The sequence below is a fragment of the Ochotona princeps genome, chromosome 17 (genome assembly GCF_030435755.1).
Source record: "Ochotona princeps isolate mOchPri1 chromosome 17, mOchPri1.hap1, whole genome shotgun sequence".
NCBI lineage: Eukaryota > Metazoa > Chordata > Mammalia > Lagomorpha > Ochotonidae > Ochotona > Ochotona princeps.
The window spans coordinates 51,756,162-51,773,297 of record NC_080848.1 but is presented as its reverse complement, the minus strand read 5'-3'; the positions used below and the strand labels follow the sequence as shown (position 1 = coordinate 51,773,297).

General features: G+C 50.3%; 1 protein-coding gene across 1 annotated transcript in view; it reads right to left on the bottom strand.

Annotated features, from left to right (window-relative positions):
- The window catches only part of GAS7 (growth arrest specific 7), a 221,357-nt gene extending 204,711 nt beyond the window's left edge, over nucleotides 1-16,646 (bottom strand). Inside the window, exon 1 of the mRNA XM_004594742.2 lies at nucleotides 16,281-16,646. Coding sequence (XP_004594799.1) covers nucleotides 16,281-16,463 — 183 coding nt within the window. The 5' untranslated portion in view covers nucleotides 16,464-16,646. The remainder of the gene's footprint in view (nucleotides 1-16,280) is intronic.
- Between the last annotated feature and the right edge of the window lie 490 nt (nucleotides 16,647-17,136).

Sequence of the window (17,136 nt, the reverse complement as noted above, 5' to 3'; positions counted from 1 at the left end):
TCACTTTCTGTAACATTTGAAATGAAGTAGAGATCAATGTATAAATCTGAACTCCATGTATTTATTCTTATGCATGACTTGTTTTTTCATGATGAGAATCAGGTGCTAAGGGTGGGTCTTTGGTAGTGGTTAAGTCACTGCTTGAGATGCCTGCATACCAAATAGAAGCGTACTTCTCTCCAGTACTTCCACTTCTTCATCTTCTAAAAGATGCTAAAATTTTTCCTTGACTTTTTTGAAGCCTTCTCTTGAAGGTAACATTCCTTGGCATTGGGAAGCAAGGGGCAGTCTTGTACAACTGATCCTTTGGCCTGTGAAATCAGACTATACTCCAGGTAGATGGTGGCAGGACTGAATCGTAGGAGACTCCGCTGCTGAGAAATGCTTGGTATGTGGAAGAAACTCATACACGTGTGGTCCTAACAGGGTTCTGCACTGTGTCAGTGTAGAGACACAGTGAGTAGAAGCAGGAAGTTTGTATTATCCTTCAGACTTAGTCTCCCCCCTCAACCTATTCAATCAAGAACCCTCATGACCTCATGCATGTTAATGTTGAAGCAGTCCACAACAGAATCCAAGCCCCAGTATCTGCCATCGTCTCTAGGCTATGAAAATGACAGACTGCCCTAGCTGCAGACAACTGCCTGGGTTGCCTTGTACCTGGGCAAATGTCACACTGATGGGAGAAAAGCAGCCAGTGGCTGGTGGGCATCCTGGGCCTAGTCAATGCCAGATTTGTATTAACCATATCTGTATTCCAGCATAGTTGCTTTTTTTTTTTTTTTAAGACATGCAGGGAAGGAAAGGAACATCAGGCCAGGACATGGTTCCCTGGCCCCCAGATTGGGGGCAAACTACAGATTGCCTGAGGATTTGGGGATGTATTGGAGTTGGAGAAGCTGAGGGTATGATTGACAGGACAGAAATGACTTCTGGGGGCTTCCAAGTACCTGGCCACTGCACCAGCAGGTAGGCGAAGGACATAAGATGAGTAGTTTAGAGGGGGAAAACCGGAGTGCATGTCTGAGTCAAGCCAAGGCACTCACCCACACGGGAAACCTGGGCTGGGTTAAATGGCATTACCCACCGCCCACTATCACATACAAAAACTAGGGCTGAGAGGTGCATGAAAGTTGGGCTAGGCCACACCCACAAATATCACAGCAAGTGGTGGGCCATGTCAGACTGAGTTGTAGCACTCAACAAGAGAGAACCGGATCAGGGGACAGACTCTGTAAGGAACTTGTGGGCTCGCCTCTGTAGGATTACAGCACCCACTGGTTTGCGCACACAGCTGGGGGTGGTGACAGGCCAAGCAAAGCTGGACCACAGAACTCACCTGATAAGAATCCATCTGACACTTATGTGAGCTGCGACTGAGAGAAGGCTGGGTAAGACCAGGCTGCAGCATCCACTGGCACATGAAAAGGCTAAGACTAAGAACAGACCATGCTAAGCAGGGCTGCTGCACCTACCAGCATGTGTCACATCCAGGTCTAGGAGCAGACCCAGTAGGGAATTTGGGGAACTCCCCTACCAGGCTGTAGCCCCTGCTAGGGAGCACAAGGGACTGGGTAGGAGTTGGTGTGGGGGGCAGGACAGACAAAACTGCAGTACTCATTAGCAAGAGGCTTGCTAGACTGAGCTAGGTTCCAGCACTGGCTGGCACTTGCAAGGGCTAGAAGAGATGTGGGATGATGGCCTAGGCTAGGCTGTGGTGTAACCACTGGGTCACATGAGAGCCAGGTAAGGGGTAGGCCAGGCTGAGCTAGGCTGTAGCACCCATTGGTGAGAGTTGGAATAGGTGCAGGCCAGTTATGCTAGGCCATAGTACCTGCCAGTGAGAGGCAGTACTGGGGGCCAGCCATGTCAGGGTGAGCCACAACACCTGTAAGCACATTCAAGATCTGGGGTGGAGAGCAGGCTTTGTAAGAGAACTTAGGGAACTCTCCTGCTAGGCAGCAGCTCCTGCTAGTGAGCATGAGGGTTGGGGTTGGGAGCAAGGCAGGCCAGGTTGGGCTACACACCCATCAACACATGTATGAGCCAGGTCTGGGAATGGGCTGAGTTGGGCCAGTACACAGCAAACTGGTATGAATCACAGCATGGATGAGTTACCTGCCAAGACAGGCTGGACTGCAATATCTATCAGTTCACATGAGAGCTGGTGGTGGGGCAGGCTGAGCAACGTTGTAGCACCAGCCGGTGATGCTAAGACAAGGGGTGGGCCATCTCAGACTGGGCAATAGCAAATGGAAGACAGGGGCTGGGAGTGGGCCTGGGAAGAAAACTTCAGGGACCCCTTTGCTGGGCCCTCTGCTTCCACAGGTAAGTGTGAGAGCTGGCACTGGGGACAGGCAAGGCTGGGCTAGGCTGCCACACCCCCTGATGTGTATGAGAGCCAGAATTGATGCAGGCCAGCCAGGCTAGGCTATAGCACCAGCTGACAAGTGCCTGGAATGGGTGTGAGTCATGTCAGGCTCAACCACAGTATCCCCTGGCAAGTGCAAGATCCAGGGCTGGGAGCATACTTGACAGGGGAACAGTGAGTATTTCCCTGGTAAGCTGTATCTATCACTGGCGAGCACAAGAACCAGGGATGGGGTTGGGCCAGGCTGGACAAAGTAGTAACACCCATCAGCATACATGTCAGCCGGGTCTGGAGGCAGGTCAGGATGAGCTAAGCCACAGCATCCATGAGTGTACATAACAGCGAGGTGGGATGCTGGCTTAGCTAGGCTAGGCCACAGCAGAGGCTGACAAGTGCAAAAACCTGGGCTGGGGATAGGCCTGGTGAGGGTTTTGGGGGGTAGCCTTGACTAGCCTGCAGTGCCCACTGGTATGCATGAGAACTGGATCTGTGGTGGTCTGGTTAGGCTGGGCTGGGTCAGAGCACCTATCAGTTTGTGTGAGATATGGGGCTGGGGCAGAACTGACTAGGCAATTACATCCACCAGTATGTGCATTGGCTAATGTAGGTGACAGACCAAACCTGACCTTGCAGTGGTTGGCACATGTAAGAATCAAGTCTGAGGTCACCCCAAGTAAGGTTTCTTTTAGGGACTCTCCAACTAGACTGCTGGATTCAGACCCCAGACAACCCAGAAAATCACAGGATATGTGGGCTGATCTTGGAGTGCATGAGTTGCTGATGCCTGTGTAGTGGACCACATGCCAAGAAACACACGGGAATTAAGACAGCCAGCTCATCTAGGCCAGCAGAGGACAATGACTGCCTCATCAGAGGATGGAAACAGAACAAGTTGGACAATTTTCAAGCTTCGTAGCATGTTCCTGGGTCTATGGACATACTTAGTGGACTCGGCCAACCAATAGACCTTGAAAGGATCTCAGTCCTGGAGCAATGATATCAGCTTTCAACATCACTCAAGTAACACACCCTTGGAACATTCTTCCCCACATTGGGGGTCTCTGAGGCATCATCAAAGGACCGCTCCCCATCCCCGGGTGCTGATGTAGTTTGACAACAAGAAGTGCCCCATCTCCCTCTTCTCTCCTGAAGATACAGGATACATAAACGAACAAATAAAAAACCTGCAACATTATCCCATCCACCTTCCTCCATACCTGACCCTCCCCACCCTACCTGGAGGTCCACAGGGGTGTGCATCCCTTTCAACTATGTAAACAATATTAAAAAGAAATTTTTAAATTAAAGAAAGAAAATGATAGAGTGAAATGCAGCAGCACTCTCTTTTTGAGCGTGTCAAATTTCTTAACAAGGGCTTTATTTTTCACTTCAAGCACAACACATACTTGTAGGCTGTTTATCAATTTAAAAATCCTGCTAAATGAGAACAATAGGTTCAAACTAAATTAAAAATTAAGGTTTCCTATTTCCATTCCTAAGTTAGATCACAAATAAAAAACAAATGCTTCTGACTCTCTTCCACGAACCACTGCTAAAATAAGAATCCCCTCCTGTGGTTCAGTTAGGACAAGGTCTCATTTCTTGTAGAATTTTTAAAAATAGCATCTCTTTAAAAATGTCTACAACTTAATTAAGATTTCTGGTTGTTGTTGACTAACCTTGGAGTTCTCCATGCATTTGACAGCAAAGGAGAAGGGAGGAAGAACAGAAGAACAGAAGAGAAAAAGCAAGGAAGCTAAAATCCTGGAGGGTCTTTTCATTTAAACAGAAAACGTGTCTCTTGGAGGAGATCGTGGAGAGGGTTCCCTGGGAAAGAACCGTTGACCCCAATTACATACCTTAGCTAACCCTTGCATTAAGCATAGCCCATGGTAGTGTGCAAACATAAAAACTTGCTTTTGTAAAGTTCCCAGTTGTGACCAATGTACTTAACAGAAAAAAACACCAACATGAAACTTCAGATCACGTGACCATCACACTTGTTAAAAAAAAATGAAGTGTATGCCTTGTATCTATTAGTAGGCTGAGCAGGACGCTAGATGCTATGCTAGCGTGTGTGAAGGGGGAAACTACGGTAATGAAAGAAACTTGCCTTCCACCCTAGGAAGGTTCAATAACTGAGTCCATCAAACAAACTGGTAATAAACAGAATAAGAAAAGAAAAGTCATACACATTCATTAATACACAGGTGCACAGGAGATACCCAAAACTGAAGGAAGGGCAAGATGGTACAAGCTTCAATGCTCCCTTCATAGAAAACAGGAAGTGGGGCTGTAGGCGATTTCAAAGGAAGAGGAAATCATTTTTAGCGAACATGAATGGGCCCAAGGAACAGCCTGGGATGGAGTCTGTCAAAGCTCTGAATTGAGCATCAACTCTAGATTCCCTCCATTTAAATTCAACTTCCGGAGCATACAGATATTAGGTACATAGTGAAACTTCTTATAGAGTCCCCTGTCATGCTTTGGGAGGGAAAGAGGGGTGAGGGGCACAGAAAGACACGGCTTCTCCTTTAGCTCAAAGCCCTCAGCATGCTGAAGTGCCATACTTAGAGGTATCCTTTTCCGAACGCCAACAGAGCCAATGTGAAGAAACAGTAAGAGCCAGCCATGGCTCAGGAGCTCAGGGCACCTGCTGAGGACTGTACTGCCTTCTGTCGTCTCAGGGCATCATCAGCACACAGTAGTTTCTCACATGTACAGAGCCTCAGGTCCCAGGCTGCACCAGACAAGCTTCAGTGAGTTTGTTGTTGGAAGCTTCCTTCCAGAGGCACCCACTTCAGTCTGAGAAGCACTGCTGTGAGTGTGACCACAAAACACCGAAACTGAGGCAGACCAGAAACGAAGCATCTCCCCTGAGAGAGTGTCCACACAGATTCGCCTTGTTCCTTTTCTTCTTTCGGGTATGTGTTAGGACTACATTTTCCCACCCTCTTGAATTCAGGTGTGGATACATGGCTAAGACATCGATACAGGAACCCATGGGTCAGGTGTCACACTCAGGGAAAACAAGAACAACTAAGAACCACAAGCTGGCAAAATTCCACACAACAGTTGTCCCATTATCCTGGGTCCCAGAGGGTTTTGTAGCCCCACATCCCACTCTTGTATGCAAAAAGCAAACCAGTGTTGTTTTGCTCATAGAGATTCGGGGATGTTACAGCAGCATACTTTATCCCTTTCTGACTGATGCAGCTGCGTGTCCACAATGCCACTACTTCCAGAATTCTTCTATTACTCTTTACGGCAAACTGTTCAACCGGGTCACTACTTCAGGCCATAATCCCTTCTGTAACCCTGAACAGCACTGCTTCACTCGATTACCCTGTTCTCCCATCCAACTTGGTTCCAACAGGCATCTCACCTTTTGCTCTGGTAGTTTCCTCTCCAGATTTCCACATCATGTACGATTTCATCCTACCCTATGCTTTTTAATAAGCTGTTTTAAAATGCTTTTGGTGACAAGGTGACAGACAGTCACATGCACAGACACACCAGACTTGGCTTCCAGTAAGTTTTGGCTGTTTCCAAAAAAATCAAATCCATCCCTCCCCAGACAAAGATATGCTGTTACTGCGCCTATGTGAAAGAATGTGGCCCTGGGCCAGCATGTTTTCCTTCAACCTGTTCTTTCCACAAAAGGATACTTGAGGAATGCACAGGACACACAGTCCCTGCTTGTCAAGAACAATTCATTTCTGGACTACATGAGTACATCCTGCCTCCTCGTAAGGAGAAATCCAAAATATGCTAACTCCAGGAAAGCACTTAGCATCACTGACCAACATTTCAGCTTCAATACAACACTGAGCCACTTTTAGGTATCTGATCTATCTCATGCTAAACGCAGATCTAACTGATTTTAATCCATTCTTCCCAGTGAACACTTAGGCTGTGGCCAATATTGCACCATCCAAAGTGGAGTTCACAGCTTGCCTATTAGATGCTGTCTGGGTCAAAATTCCTACAAGTGGAATTGCTGGGTCAGCGAGTACGTAAACTGATGATGCTTTTAAGTAGTCAAGAATCATTTTCCTACTTCCAATCTATGCAGATTCTCTTTTCCTTTTTCTTGACATTTTTCTTTAAAGCTACTTCTTTTAAAACTTTTATGTCTTTATTTTCTCATTTGAAAGACATCTGAGGGAAAGAGAAAACTGTTATCCACTTGTTTGTTCCCTAAATGCCCACAAAAGCTAGCATGTGGCCAGACTGAAGTCAGGAGCCAAGAACAGCGTCCGTGTCTCCCACATGGGTGGCAAGAACCCAACTCCTTAAGCCATCTTCTTCTACCTCCCAGGGTGCACATGAGAAGAAAGATGGAGTTGGGGGGGCGGAGGGGAGCAAACCAGGATTGAAACCCAGGCCCTCCATGTGGGATGCAGGCATCCTAAGTGCAACCCAAGTGGCGTCTTAACCACTTAGCCAAATCCCCACCCCTAAAGCTTTCTTTTTAATTACATTGGTCCTGCCTTCATTACCAGTAAGACTGAACAGGGTGATGACTCTGTATATTTTTTATTACAAAGTATATAAACAAGTTTTTACCCATTCTTATCCTGGATGTATTCACCTTTGTGTTTTCAGTGTTTTGTTTTGTTTCAAATAACTTGTTTAAAACGTTTTTTTGCACTAAGGCCATGGACTTGCTCCCTATTTGTATTGAGCTTTAACCTTGCTCTTTAAGGAAGGTGGTCTCTGGTGGCAGAAACAATTGACAGATGGAAAAAAAAAGAAAGGAAAATGCATGGCAATGGACTTGCAAGAGGTGAGACTCGTCAAGTCTGTGTACTGGGTGCCCCAACTAATTCACCACTCAGACCTTCGGACTCTGAAAAATAACTCCAAGTCCACCCACTTCTTGTCATCGCCATGTCCACTGCTCCCGGCTTTCCAACAGGCCTCCTGGCTCCCATGCATTCCCTTTTACCCTAGAGTCCAGATGATTTTTCCAGCACTCTACCCCCTTCCATGGAATCTAAGGCCTTTTTGCTGCACTTGGATAATGGTCCAACTCCCAGGTCCTATTCACTAGCTGTCTCCCTTGCAACCACATCTCTAGCCTCTCTGCTTCCCGTTCACTTCTCCCCAGTCATCCCAGAATATTATGATTCTTCCAAGCACAAAGATGCTTCCAAGGGTTCATGGGAAATGCAATTCAAAGATAAGTTTATTTTGGTGGAAAAAAAAATTCAAAACTTACGTATATGAAAGGTTTTCATAAAATTCACTGAAAAGATGCATAATGAAAAAAAATTACATGCTATTTCAAAATTTTTTGCACCCAAACACACCATTTAAAAAAAAAGCTTCATCTTATTTGTTTGAAAAGCAGGATTAGAAAGAACGAGAGAAGAATAAGAAGAGGAGAGGAGAGGAGAGGAGAGGAGGGGAAGGGAGGGGAGGGGAGGGGAGGGCAGGAGCAGAAGGGAGGGGAGGGGAGGGGAGGGGAGGGGAGGGGAAGGGAGGGCAGGAGCAGAAGGGAGGGGAGGGGAGGGGAGGGGAGGGGAGGGGAAGGGAGGGCAGGAGCAGAAGGGAGGGGAGGGGAGGGGAGGGGAAGGGAGGGCAGGAGCAGAAGGGAGGGGAGGGGAGGGGAGGGGAGAAGGGAAGAGGAGGGGAGGAGGGGAAGAGAGACATGCATCTACTAGTTCACTCCCCAGACGGTCACAATAGCCAGGATGGAGCCAGGCTAAAGGCAGAAGCTTCATAAAAACTGCCCATGGAGGTGCCAGCGGCTCAAGCACTTGGGCCATCTTCCATAGCTTTTCCAGGCACATTACCAGAAAGTTGGATTGAAAATGGAGCAGCCAGGATTCAAACAGGCCCTCAAATAGAATTCGAGCAGTGGCTTAACCCACTACACCACAATGCCAGCCCCTGAGTGCCTTTACAGTCCTCAGATGAACGGCTGCTTTGCATCATTCAGATCTCTGCTCAAATGTCACCTCCCTTGAGAAGCCTTTCCTAACTAGCTTAGCAGAACCCCTCTTCACCACCACAGAACTCTCACTCTATCTCAGCACGCTGGTTGACTGGCAAGTTTTCCACCCCCTGAATCAGAACAACTCGAAGGTGTTTCTTTGTTAATGTTGATCACCATTGTACCTTCAGCATGCACAGCGCTGCTCCCAGCCTGGGAGTAACAGGTGCTGACCGACTGAAAGATCACCTTTGGAGAACGGAGTGGAAAACTACATTCAGTCTGTGAGCTAAGAGTAGTTTTCACATCTTTTAATGATTGAAAACAAACTGGAAGAAGACTAGGATGGGCATTCACTGGTTAAGATGCGTACAGGGGGGGCTCGGCAGAGTGGCCTAGTGGCTAAGGTCCTCGCCCTGATCCCATATGGCCGCTGGTTCTAATCCCGGCAGCTCCACTTCCTCTCTGTCTCTCCTCCTCTCAGTATGTCTGACTTTGTAATAAAAATAAAATGAATCTTTAAAAAAAAAAAAAAAAAAAAAAAGATGCCTACAGGGGCCCGGCGGCGTGGTCTAGCGGCTAAAGTCCTCACCTTGAACGCGCCGGGATCCCATATGGGCACCAGTTCTAATCCCAGCAGCTCCGCTTCCCATCCAGCTCCCTGCTTGTGGCCTGGGAAAGCAGTCGAGGACGGCCCAAAGTTTTGGGACCCTGCACCCGTGTGGGAAACCCGGAAGAGGTTCCTGGTTCCCGGCTTCGGATCGGCACAGCGTTGGCCGTTGTACTCACTTGGGGAGTGAATCAATCGGACGGAAGATCTTCCTCTCTGTATATCTGACTTTCCAATAAAAATAAATCAATCTTTAAAAACAAACAAAAAAGATGCCTACAGACCATATCAGAGTGCTTATGTTTAGTTTTTCCAGATCTAGCTCCTGACTCCAGCTTCCTGCTAAGGCACACCTTGGGAGAAAGCTGCTGATGGTTCAAGTCGTTGTGTCCCTACCATACCCATGGGAGACCTGGATTGATTTCCCAGCTCCCAGCTTCAGCCCAGGTCCATCAGTCCCAACTACTGCTGGCATCTTGGGGGGAGAATGAATCATAACTCTCATCTGTCTCTCTTCCTCACTACTTCTCAAATAAATCAATATATTTTTAAAGAAAAGAGATGACATTTTATAGGATGTGAAGATTACAGCAGCCGGATTCCAGAGGCCATCCATAAAGTTTTCTCAGACAAGCACGCCCGTGGGTTTTTGGGTTATCTGCGGTAGCTTTTGCACTCCAGCAGCACAACTGAGGAGCTGTGACGGAGACCATCTGGGCCCCCTCCCTGCTTCTCACTGCTGCTGGCGCACAAAGCACAGCTCACAGCGAGGCAGCTCTAACTCGATGCTGCCTCTTGGCCCGCGAAGTCTAAATCGTTTCCTGGCCTTTTACAGAAAAGATTTGCCAAGGCAAGTTAGGAAGGAGCAGGCTTTGAGTAATGTTCCTGAGAGGGAACAGACAAGGCTTGCTCACCCAGAACACAGCAGAGGAAAGGAAGAGGAGAAGTGTCTGGCAACCTAGAGGAGGGAGATATACCCTGCTAAGGTTTGCAGGGTGTAGGTAGGAGGCAGAGATGAGAGGTAGGATTATGAGTTTTGTTTTTACTTGACAGAACGACTATCTGCTAGTCTACTCCCCAAACGATTGCAATGCCCAGGGCTAGCCCTGGTCAGAACCGAGAGCCAGGAACTCAATCCAGGTCTCTAATGAGCATCTTAGTCAACATCCTTTTTGTTTAAAACAAAACAAACAAAAAACAACAATAACAAAAAAAAATATTTTGTTGACTTGGAAGGCAGATGCACAGAACGAGGCAGAAGACAGAGAGACAATGATCTTCCATCCATTGGTTCACTCTCCAAATGGCCACAACACTTAAGGTTGGGCCAGGCCAAAGCCAAAACCTTCATCTGGGTCTCCCACATGGATAGCAGAGATCCAAACACATGGGCCATCTTTTGTTGGTTCCCCATTACATAAGCAGAAGCTGGAAGGGGAGCAGAGCAGCCAGGACTCAAATGAATGCTTTGAGATGAGCTGCCAGCATCACAGGCAGCAACTTATTCCGCTGCACCGTGACAATGGCGCCTTAACCACCAGGTCCAAAATCAGTCCCCACAAGTTTAGCTTTGATGTATGAAATCTGAGTTGAATCTCAATAACAGTTTGCAGCTTCAGAAGTAAGGTTAGATTCAGTGAAATGGAAAGTTCAACTCACAAGGTGTGTCCAACAGTTGACAAAAGGAGCACCCCCATGTGGATAGGAGAAGGGACATGGTTCCTCTTAAGATCCCATGGAATCTCCTCAGAATCCAGACCCCAAATGCCACTCAGTCTTCACATCCTAGTCTAAATGCCGTGCCTCCTCTCCCCATCAGTATAAACACCATCCTAAAAGCCTCACCATGGCAGGGAGAGAAGGGAATCTACTAATTTCTCTGTGAAGTAAGGGAGACTGCCCAGATGCTGTACAGGAAAGCCTGTGCATGGTGCCTTGCTGCTGTTAGTAACAAGGCAGCCCAACATGACCACAGAGACCCCTGCAGAGTCAGAACACTGCCCAAGTATTGAAGGCCACCTGGTCTGCCCAACACATACTCTCTCCAGCAGTGAAGGCTTTCTAGGCATCAGACAAAAGCAGACTTTCCCCAGGCCAAGAAGAAAACAAAAAGGTCAGCAGCTCCTCGGTGTACCTAGGTAAAAATGGAAGTTGCAGGCTGATATGAGAGTTAGCACAACTCGGGGGTTGATGCCAACTTCTTGCAAAGATGCCCTGAGTCCACAGAACCCAAAAGCCATTGCTCATTGTGCTAACGCCCTATGGAGCAGACACTTGACCAGTCCAGCACCCAGAGGGGAGAAGCAGCTGGAAACTACAGGATGGACTGGCAAAGTTCCCATCAGCAGAGCTTCAGATGCCAACAACAGACCCCCAAATCGAGGAGCAGAATAGTGGTGGGCAACTAGTGCAGCATTTCAGAGACTGCTTGACGAACTCCCATCCCATGTAGGAGAATCTGGTTTGGAATCCCACTCTACCTCCTGACTCCAGTTTCCTCCCAATGTGCACAGGGGAAGCAGCAGATGATGATTCAAGTAGCTGAGCATCTGTCAGCCATGTGGGAGATCTGGATGGAGTTCCCAGCTCAGCCCAACCCTAGCCACTGCAGGCATTTAGGGAGTGAACCAGTATGAAGGAGCTCACACACGCTCCTGTGTCTCTCTGCCTCTCAAACATATATTTTTAAATTCCTTATGCATCACATATCCTGTGGGCTTTATAAAAAGAAAAACAAAACTCATGTTATTTTAAAAAATAAATAAACCTTCCAAGAATAACAGACACTGTTGAAAGAAGACGGGCCAAGCCTCCTGGATGCTACCTCTCTCCAAGGTAGCATCATCATGTTGGGCTGGCACTTGCTGTCTCTCTGTTATGGGCCCTATGTCTCTGCATGTTCTCACTGCACTTCTAAGGTGGCTGATCTGTAACATGGCCATCCAGGAGGCCATGCCTCCCTTGTATGGCCGTCTCCTGCATCCACCCTGACTCTGGCCTGGTCCTGTGCCTCCCTTCCCTACAGGACGCAGCAGAACTGGTGTGCCCGTGCTGGACTGAGGCCTTGGGAAGGCTGAACAATGTGCTCCTTGGTGCCCTTGGAAGCCAGCCACATGGAAGAACGTCAACTACTCTGATCATCAAGAGAAAGGCCCTGGAGGAGGAGACACAGAGTGCAGAGATGAGCCATGTGGAAGCGCATCTGGGCACTACACAGGTGGATGGAGAGGCCATTTTGGAACTTCCAGCTCAATTTAGTCTCCAGGACTCCAGCCTCAACTGCCATCTGATTGCAACTTCAAGAGAGACAAGAAGATAAACTAGCAGAAGAACCACACAGCTGAGCCCTGCCAACCAACAGGATAAACAGTTGTTTGGATACATGAAGTTCAAGGGCGGCTTGTCACATAGCAATAACTAAAGCATTATGCCTTGATGACCCACAGCAAAGTCTACACTCCCACAACCACTCCTTGTGAGCTCCTATAGCACAAACACAGGGCCTCCCAAAAAGGAAAACGGTAGAATGCAGAGAGGAGATCAAGTTTTGTTAGCGCCTCTGAGGTCTAGATCCCGGATTCTAAGTCAAGAAAAGCTTTTGTGTGTGTGTTTTTGCAACACAATCTTACTGACATCCAGATTTTTCCCAAAAGCTTTGGGAAGTTTTAAAGATGCTTTCAAATTTCCTGTAAGCTCTGACTTCTGTCCATTGAAGGGAAACCACCTGACTCTGGTTAACCCTCTAGGTACTGCACCTGTCCTGGTACGGGGATCTGTTTCCCTTCTCTATCTCTTTTCCCAGGAACTGTTTCTCTAACCTCCATTCCCCACCCAGAGCCTGGTGAATATCTTTCCACATGCAGGTGAACCAGGTCAGCAGAGGTGATGCTGTGCCTGGCTTGGCGCTGGCAAATGTGCTGTTCCATAGCCTCTATCCCTGGTCTCGTCTCTGGTCATCTTTGCCAACTCGGCTCCTCCTCTACAGGTCTCCCAAATGATATTAGTAGAGATCTCTACTCTCTCCCTTCTAGTGGCTGAAGAGACCAAGAGTGACTCTTTGAGTTGCTCTTATCCGGGTCCTTTTATGCCTCGTGGTCACCTGTGGGTCTTGGTCATCAACCTCTTCCCTTTCCTGAGAGCAGCAGGTTCCCTCCCTTCTTTTGAATAGCTGCACATTCTCCTGATTGGAAGGGACACTGGTGGCTGGAGGGCTTTGGCCCATTTCATCCATCCATGCATACATACATACGTCTCTGCTTGGGCTAAGGTTTCCCTGGAAACCACTTCCTAGAAGTCAGGTGTGGGCTGCACCATTCTACCTTGACCTTGGAATCCTGACCAAAGCAAAGTGCTTAGCAACCTCTCCCTACTGTGACAGATCCAACAGTCTCTCTGAGTTTGTTCCTAACCCTCCTCTTTGGGGTTTTCTTCCTGCAAATCCAGGGCCTCTCACTTCTCCTTTCTACATCTGAACAAGAAAGAAATCTTTGGAGTCTACACTGCTCATCCTGACACCCCTCCAACAAGATGGGGTTCTCTGATATCACTCTTTACACCAGAGGGAGAAAAGTACCAAGGAATAAAAATCTACCAGAGTGACTATTCTCAGACAGGCACCCTTCACTCCATCCCTCCCACAAGAAGGCTGCTTGAATCCATTCTGCCTTCACTTGTTTCCACAAAGGCTTCCATGACCTGCTGAATGAACTCCCTGCCCTCAGCAAGCTCAGAGGCAGGCATCCCACATGGCCCACATCCCACAGAGTTTCCCATTTCCCAAATCTGCATGCACCTTCTCGGATCTCCTGGCAGCTTCAACCAGCACCTGCTAGCAAACTTCAAGTCCCAAGGTTGGATATGGGGGGGTGGGGTGAGGGGAGCTACCAGATACTCTCTTGCAAGCCCTGCCTTTTGCTGCTGGTGCTGCTTGGAAGATTCATCCTCTGCCAAGGAACTCTATTTGGCATAGTTACTTTCCTAACCCAGCCTTGAGCTGGCAGGTCCAGCTTGCTTCCGTAGGAGGTTCCCAGACACCAAGTTCCTGACCCAAGATCCTCCCTATTTGAAATTGCAACTACTTTTGCCCTGAAATGAGCCTGGTTGAGCACTAAAGCCACTGGGCTCAGACTCTTCCCTGCCTCCAACTGTGGGAAAATCAGCCAGCTCTAAGCCAACTCAAACTCCAGGGTTAGCAGAAGGGACGCTCTATGCTACAGCCACCCCACATTAGCCCTAGCATTTTAGCCTCCCCTAAGGGATGCTGTCCCCAAGGGCTGTCCCTGCCCTGTTCTTCCTTAGTCTTTTGGCATAGATCAACCCAAGGCTACCACATTGACAACAGGCACAGGCCTAGTCACCTGTGCTGGTGACCAAATAGGCAAGCATCACTTCTGCAACAGCCAGCTCCACTTCTCTGAGATACAGTTTACTTGTCTATAAGATAGGCACAACACCTCACTCTTCACATTGCTTCCTGGGGAAGTGATAACGGATGTCCCATGCCTAGTATCTAGGAGATCCTCAACCAATCAAACTCGCTCTCAGTGGGTCTGCTCACATAGATGGCCATTTTTGTTGCACGTTACTAGGTGGGAATGTTCTCAGACATTTCCAGACATTTGCTAACTATGCTTGTGCCGGGGGTGTGGCTGACACACCCTAGGCTGTCCCAGCTGATAATTCTGCTTTGTTCAGAAGGGAGGAGGGTGGTCTTTCCTCCCTCCCCTACTCAAAAAAAAAAAAGCAGTCTTGCTAATACCCACCCAAACTCTCAAACTCTCCCATCCCCTTCCTCCTTACACACACACACACACACACACACACACACTCATTCACCCAAAAACAGCTGGCTAAGTCCAGCCAGGGTTCCTAACTGGACAGACATATCCACCAGCCAAATTTCCACATCAGTATTTCCTGGGGAAATATGGTCACCAGAAGGAATCCCAAAATACATTTATCCCAGGGCTTTTGAACTAGACAAGGGGAGAGTCCAGATTGTCATGTAAGAAGCAGCACACTCGCTTTGCTTGACATCTGCTTCTCAGGAAAGGAATAGAGCAGGGGGGAGCTTGCCACACCTGGGCCTGTCCTGCATCTACACGTGTCACCTCCCAGGAAGTGAAATCTGCCCAGAACACCCCTCCTAACAGCCCCTAAGCTTGGGCGAAATTCTTGGCTCAGCAGGCAGCATGTGGGTCCTTCTCCACCTGAAAGAACCAAGGTATCTGAGCGTACACCACAGGGACTAACTCACTCTACAGCCATGACACCTTCCTCCCTCCCTTCCACCATTAGCTGCAGGGATCAGCCTCTTGCAAAATTTGCTGCTTTGTTCTTTTGGGAAGTAGGTCGGTCGTTAAATTATAAATGAATTCCGTTTTCATGATGTGGACACGGTTTCACCAGAATGTTCATTCCCTCTTGACAACAATCCTGGGGTGAAACAGCCTCTGAGTTCAAGAGGATGTTCTGGAAGGAAGCAAAGTCGCCCCACCCCCCCACCCCCCATCCCAACCTGAGAAAGCTGGGCTCTCACTCAGGCAGTGACCCTGAGCCCAGTGACAGAGCACAGCGAGGCATCCAACTGTCACCCAGACAATAGACAGCCAGCTGACTTGGCTCAGCAGCAGGTCCCACATAGGTTTGGGACCCGGCCAGAACCCCAGGGTCTAGCCACTTTTTAGAGAGCTGGACCAAGTTTGCGGATGGGACTTGGGCTACTGGCCCAGCCAGACTCAGCTGACCAACAAGTGGACCGTCTCCCAAAGTGGCCCGGCAGTATGACCGTCCCTGGGCTGGCAGGCTGAGGGGAAGAGGCAGGGCTGCCCCGCAGCCAACTGAGGATGTGACATTTCTCGGACTTTTCCTATGCTTTCAGCAACACCACCACATCCCCAGTCACTGCCACTGTTGGGACCGCACCCGCCTCCAGAACACACACATTCTCTTCTCTCTCTCTCTCTCTCTCTCTCTCTCTCTCTCTCTCTCTCTCTCTCTCTCTCTCTCTCATACACACACACACACACACACACACACACACACACACACACACGCAACAAGTTCCCGCTTCCTCCGAGCGGCTCCGACGCGCGGGAGGCCGGCTCAAGGGGAGTGCACCGGGCAAGCCCGCGCAGCCTACGCCCCGAGGGGCACCCGCTCTCCTCCACTGCTCTCTGGCCGCGCCGGTGATGCAGGTCTGTTCGGCAGCCGCTGCTCGCCCCCCACTCCGCGCCCCGGGGCGGACGCCCCTCGGACCCGGTAGGCAGCGGCTTCCCCGGGCGCGGGCAACAGGTAGGCGAGCGCACCGGAGGAGAACCGTAGCCCAGGGCTCCCGGCTCTCGGCCCTCGCCCCTTACCTCCAGCAGCTGCACGTAGCTCGCCGGGAACCAACCACGGAGCCCGTCCTCCTTCTCGCCTTCCCACCAGCCGCCGTCAGGGACCTGCAACAGCGTGATCAGCTCTCCCGCGGCGAAGCGCAGCCCCTGGCCGTGCCGCTCCCCGGAGAAGGGGTACAGGGTCCGGCAGCGGGCGCCGGACATGGCCTTGGCGCCCGGGCTCACAGCGCAACCTGCATCCCTGCCGAGCCCCGCAGGTTGGGCAGCGGTTCCGCGGGGTCCCAGGCGCCCGGCGCTCCGGGCTTCCTCGCTTTGGGCGCGCGCCGTCTCGGGGGTGCGCGGGGAGACCCCGGGCCGGCAAGGGACGCGCGCGCTGAGCACGGGGAAGCCGAGACTGGCTGGCTCCGGAGAGCAAGCGGTGACGCCCCCGGGCCGGGCAGCTCCAAGATCCCCGCTCCGGGTGGGGGGGCGGGGCTCAAGGGGAGGAGACCGAGGTGCCGCGGGCTCCGGAGACAACTTCCCAGGGACGAGGAACGCGGGCTGCTGCCGCCGCCGCCGCCGCCTCCACCAGGACCGGCCGTAGCCCGGGCGGCCCAGGCGCGCAGAAATGCACGGCTCCCCTGAGGAGGTGGGACCCGGAGCATCCCCCTCAGCCGGACTCGGCGGTGAGGCGAAGCAGGCAGGCAGGGAGGGAGGGACCGGGAATACGTGGAGAGGGGGCTGGCGACCGGGCGGGGGCTCTGTCGGCGAGATGGGCGTGGCGGGGGCGTGGCGGGGGCGTGGTCTGAGCAGGCACCGGGCGAGGTCGGGGCGTGGTGGGGGCGTGGTGGGGGCGGTCACGCCTGCCGGTGGCCGGGCGCTCCCTCGCGGAGAGCGC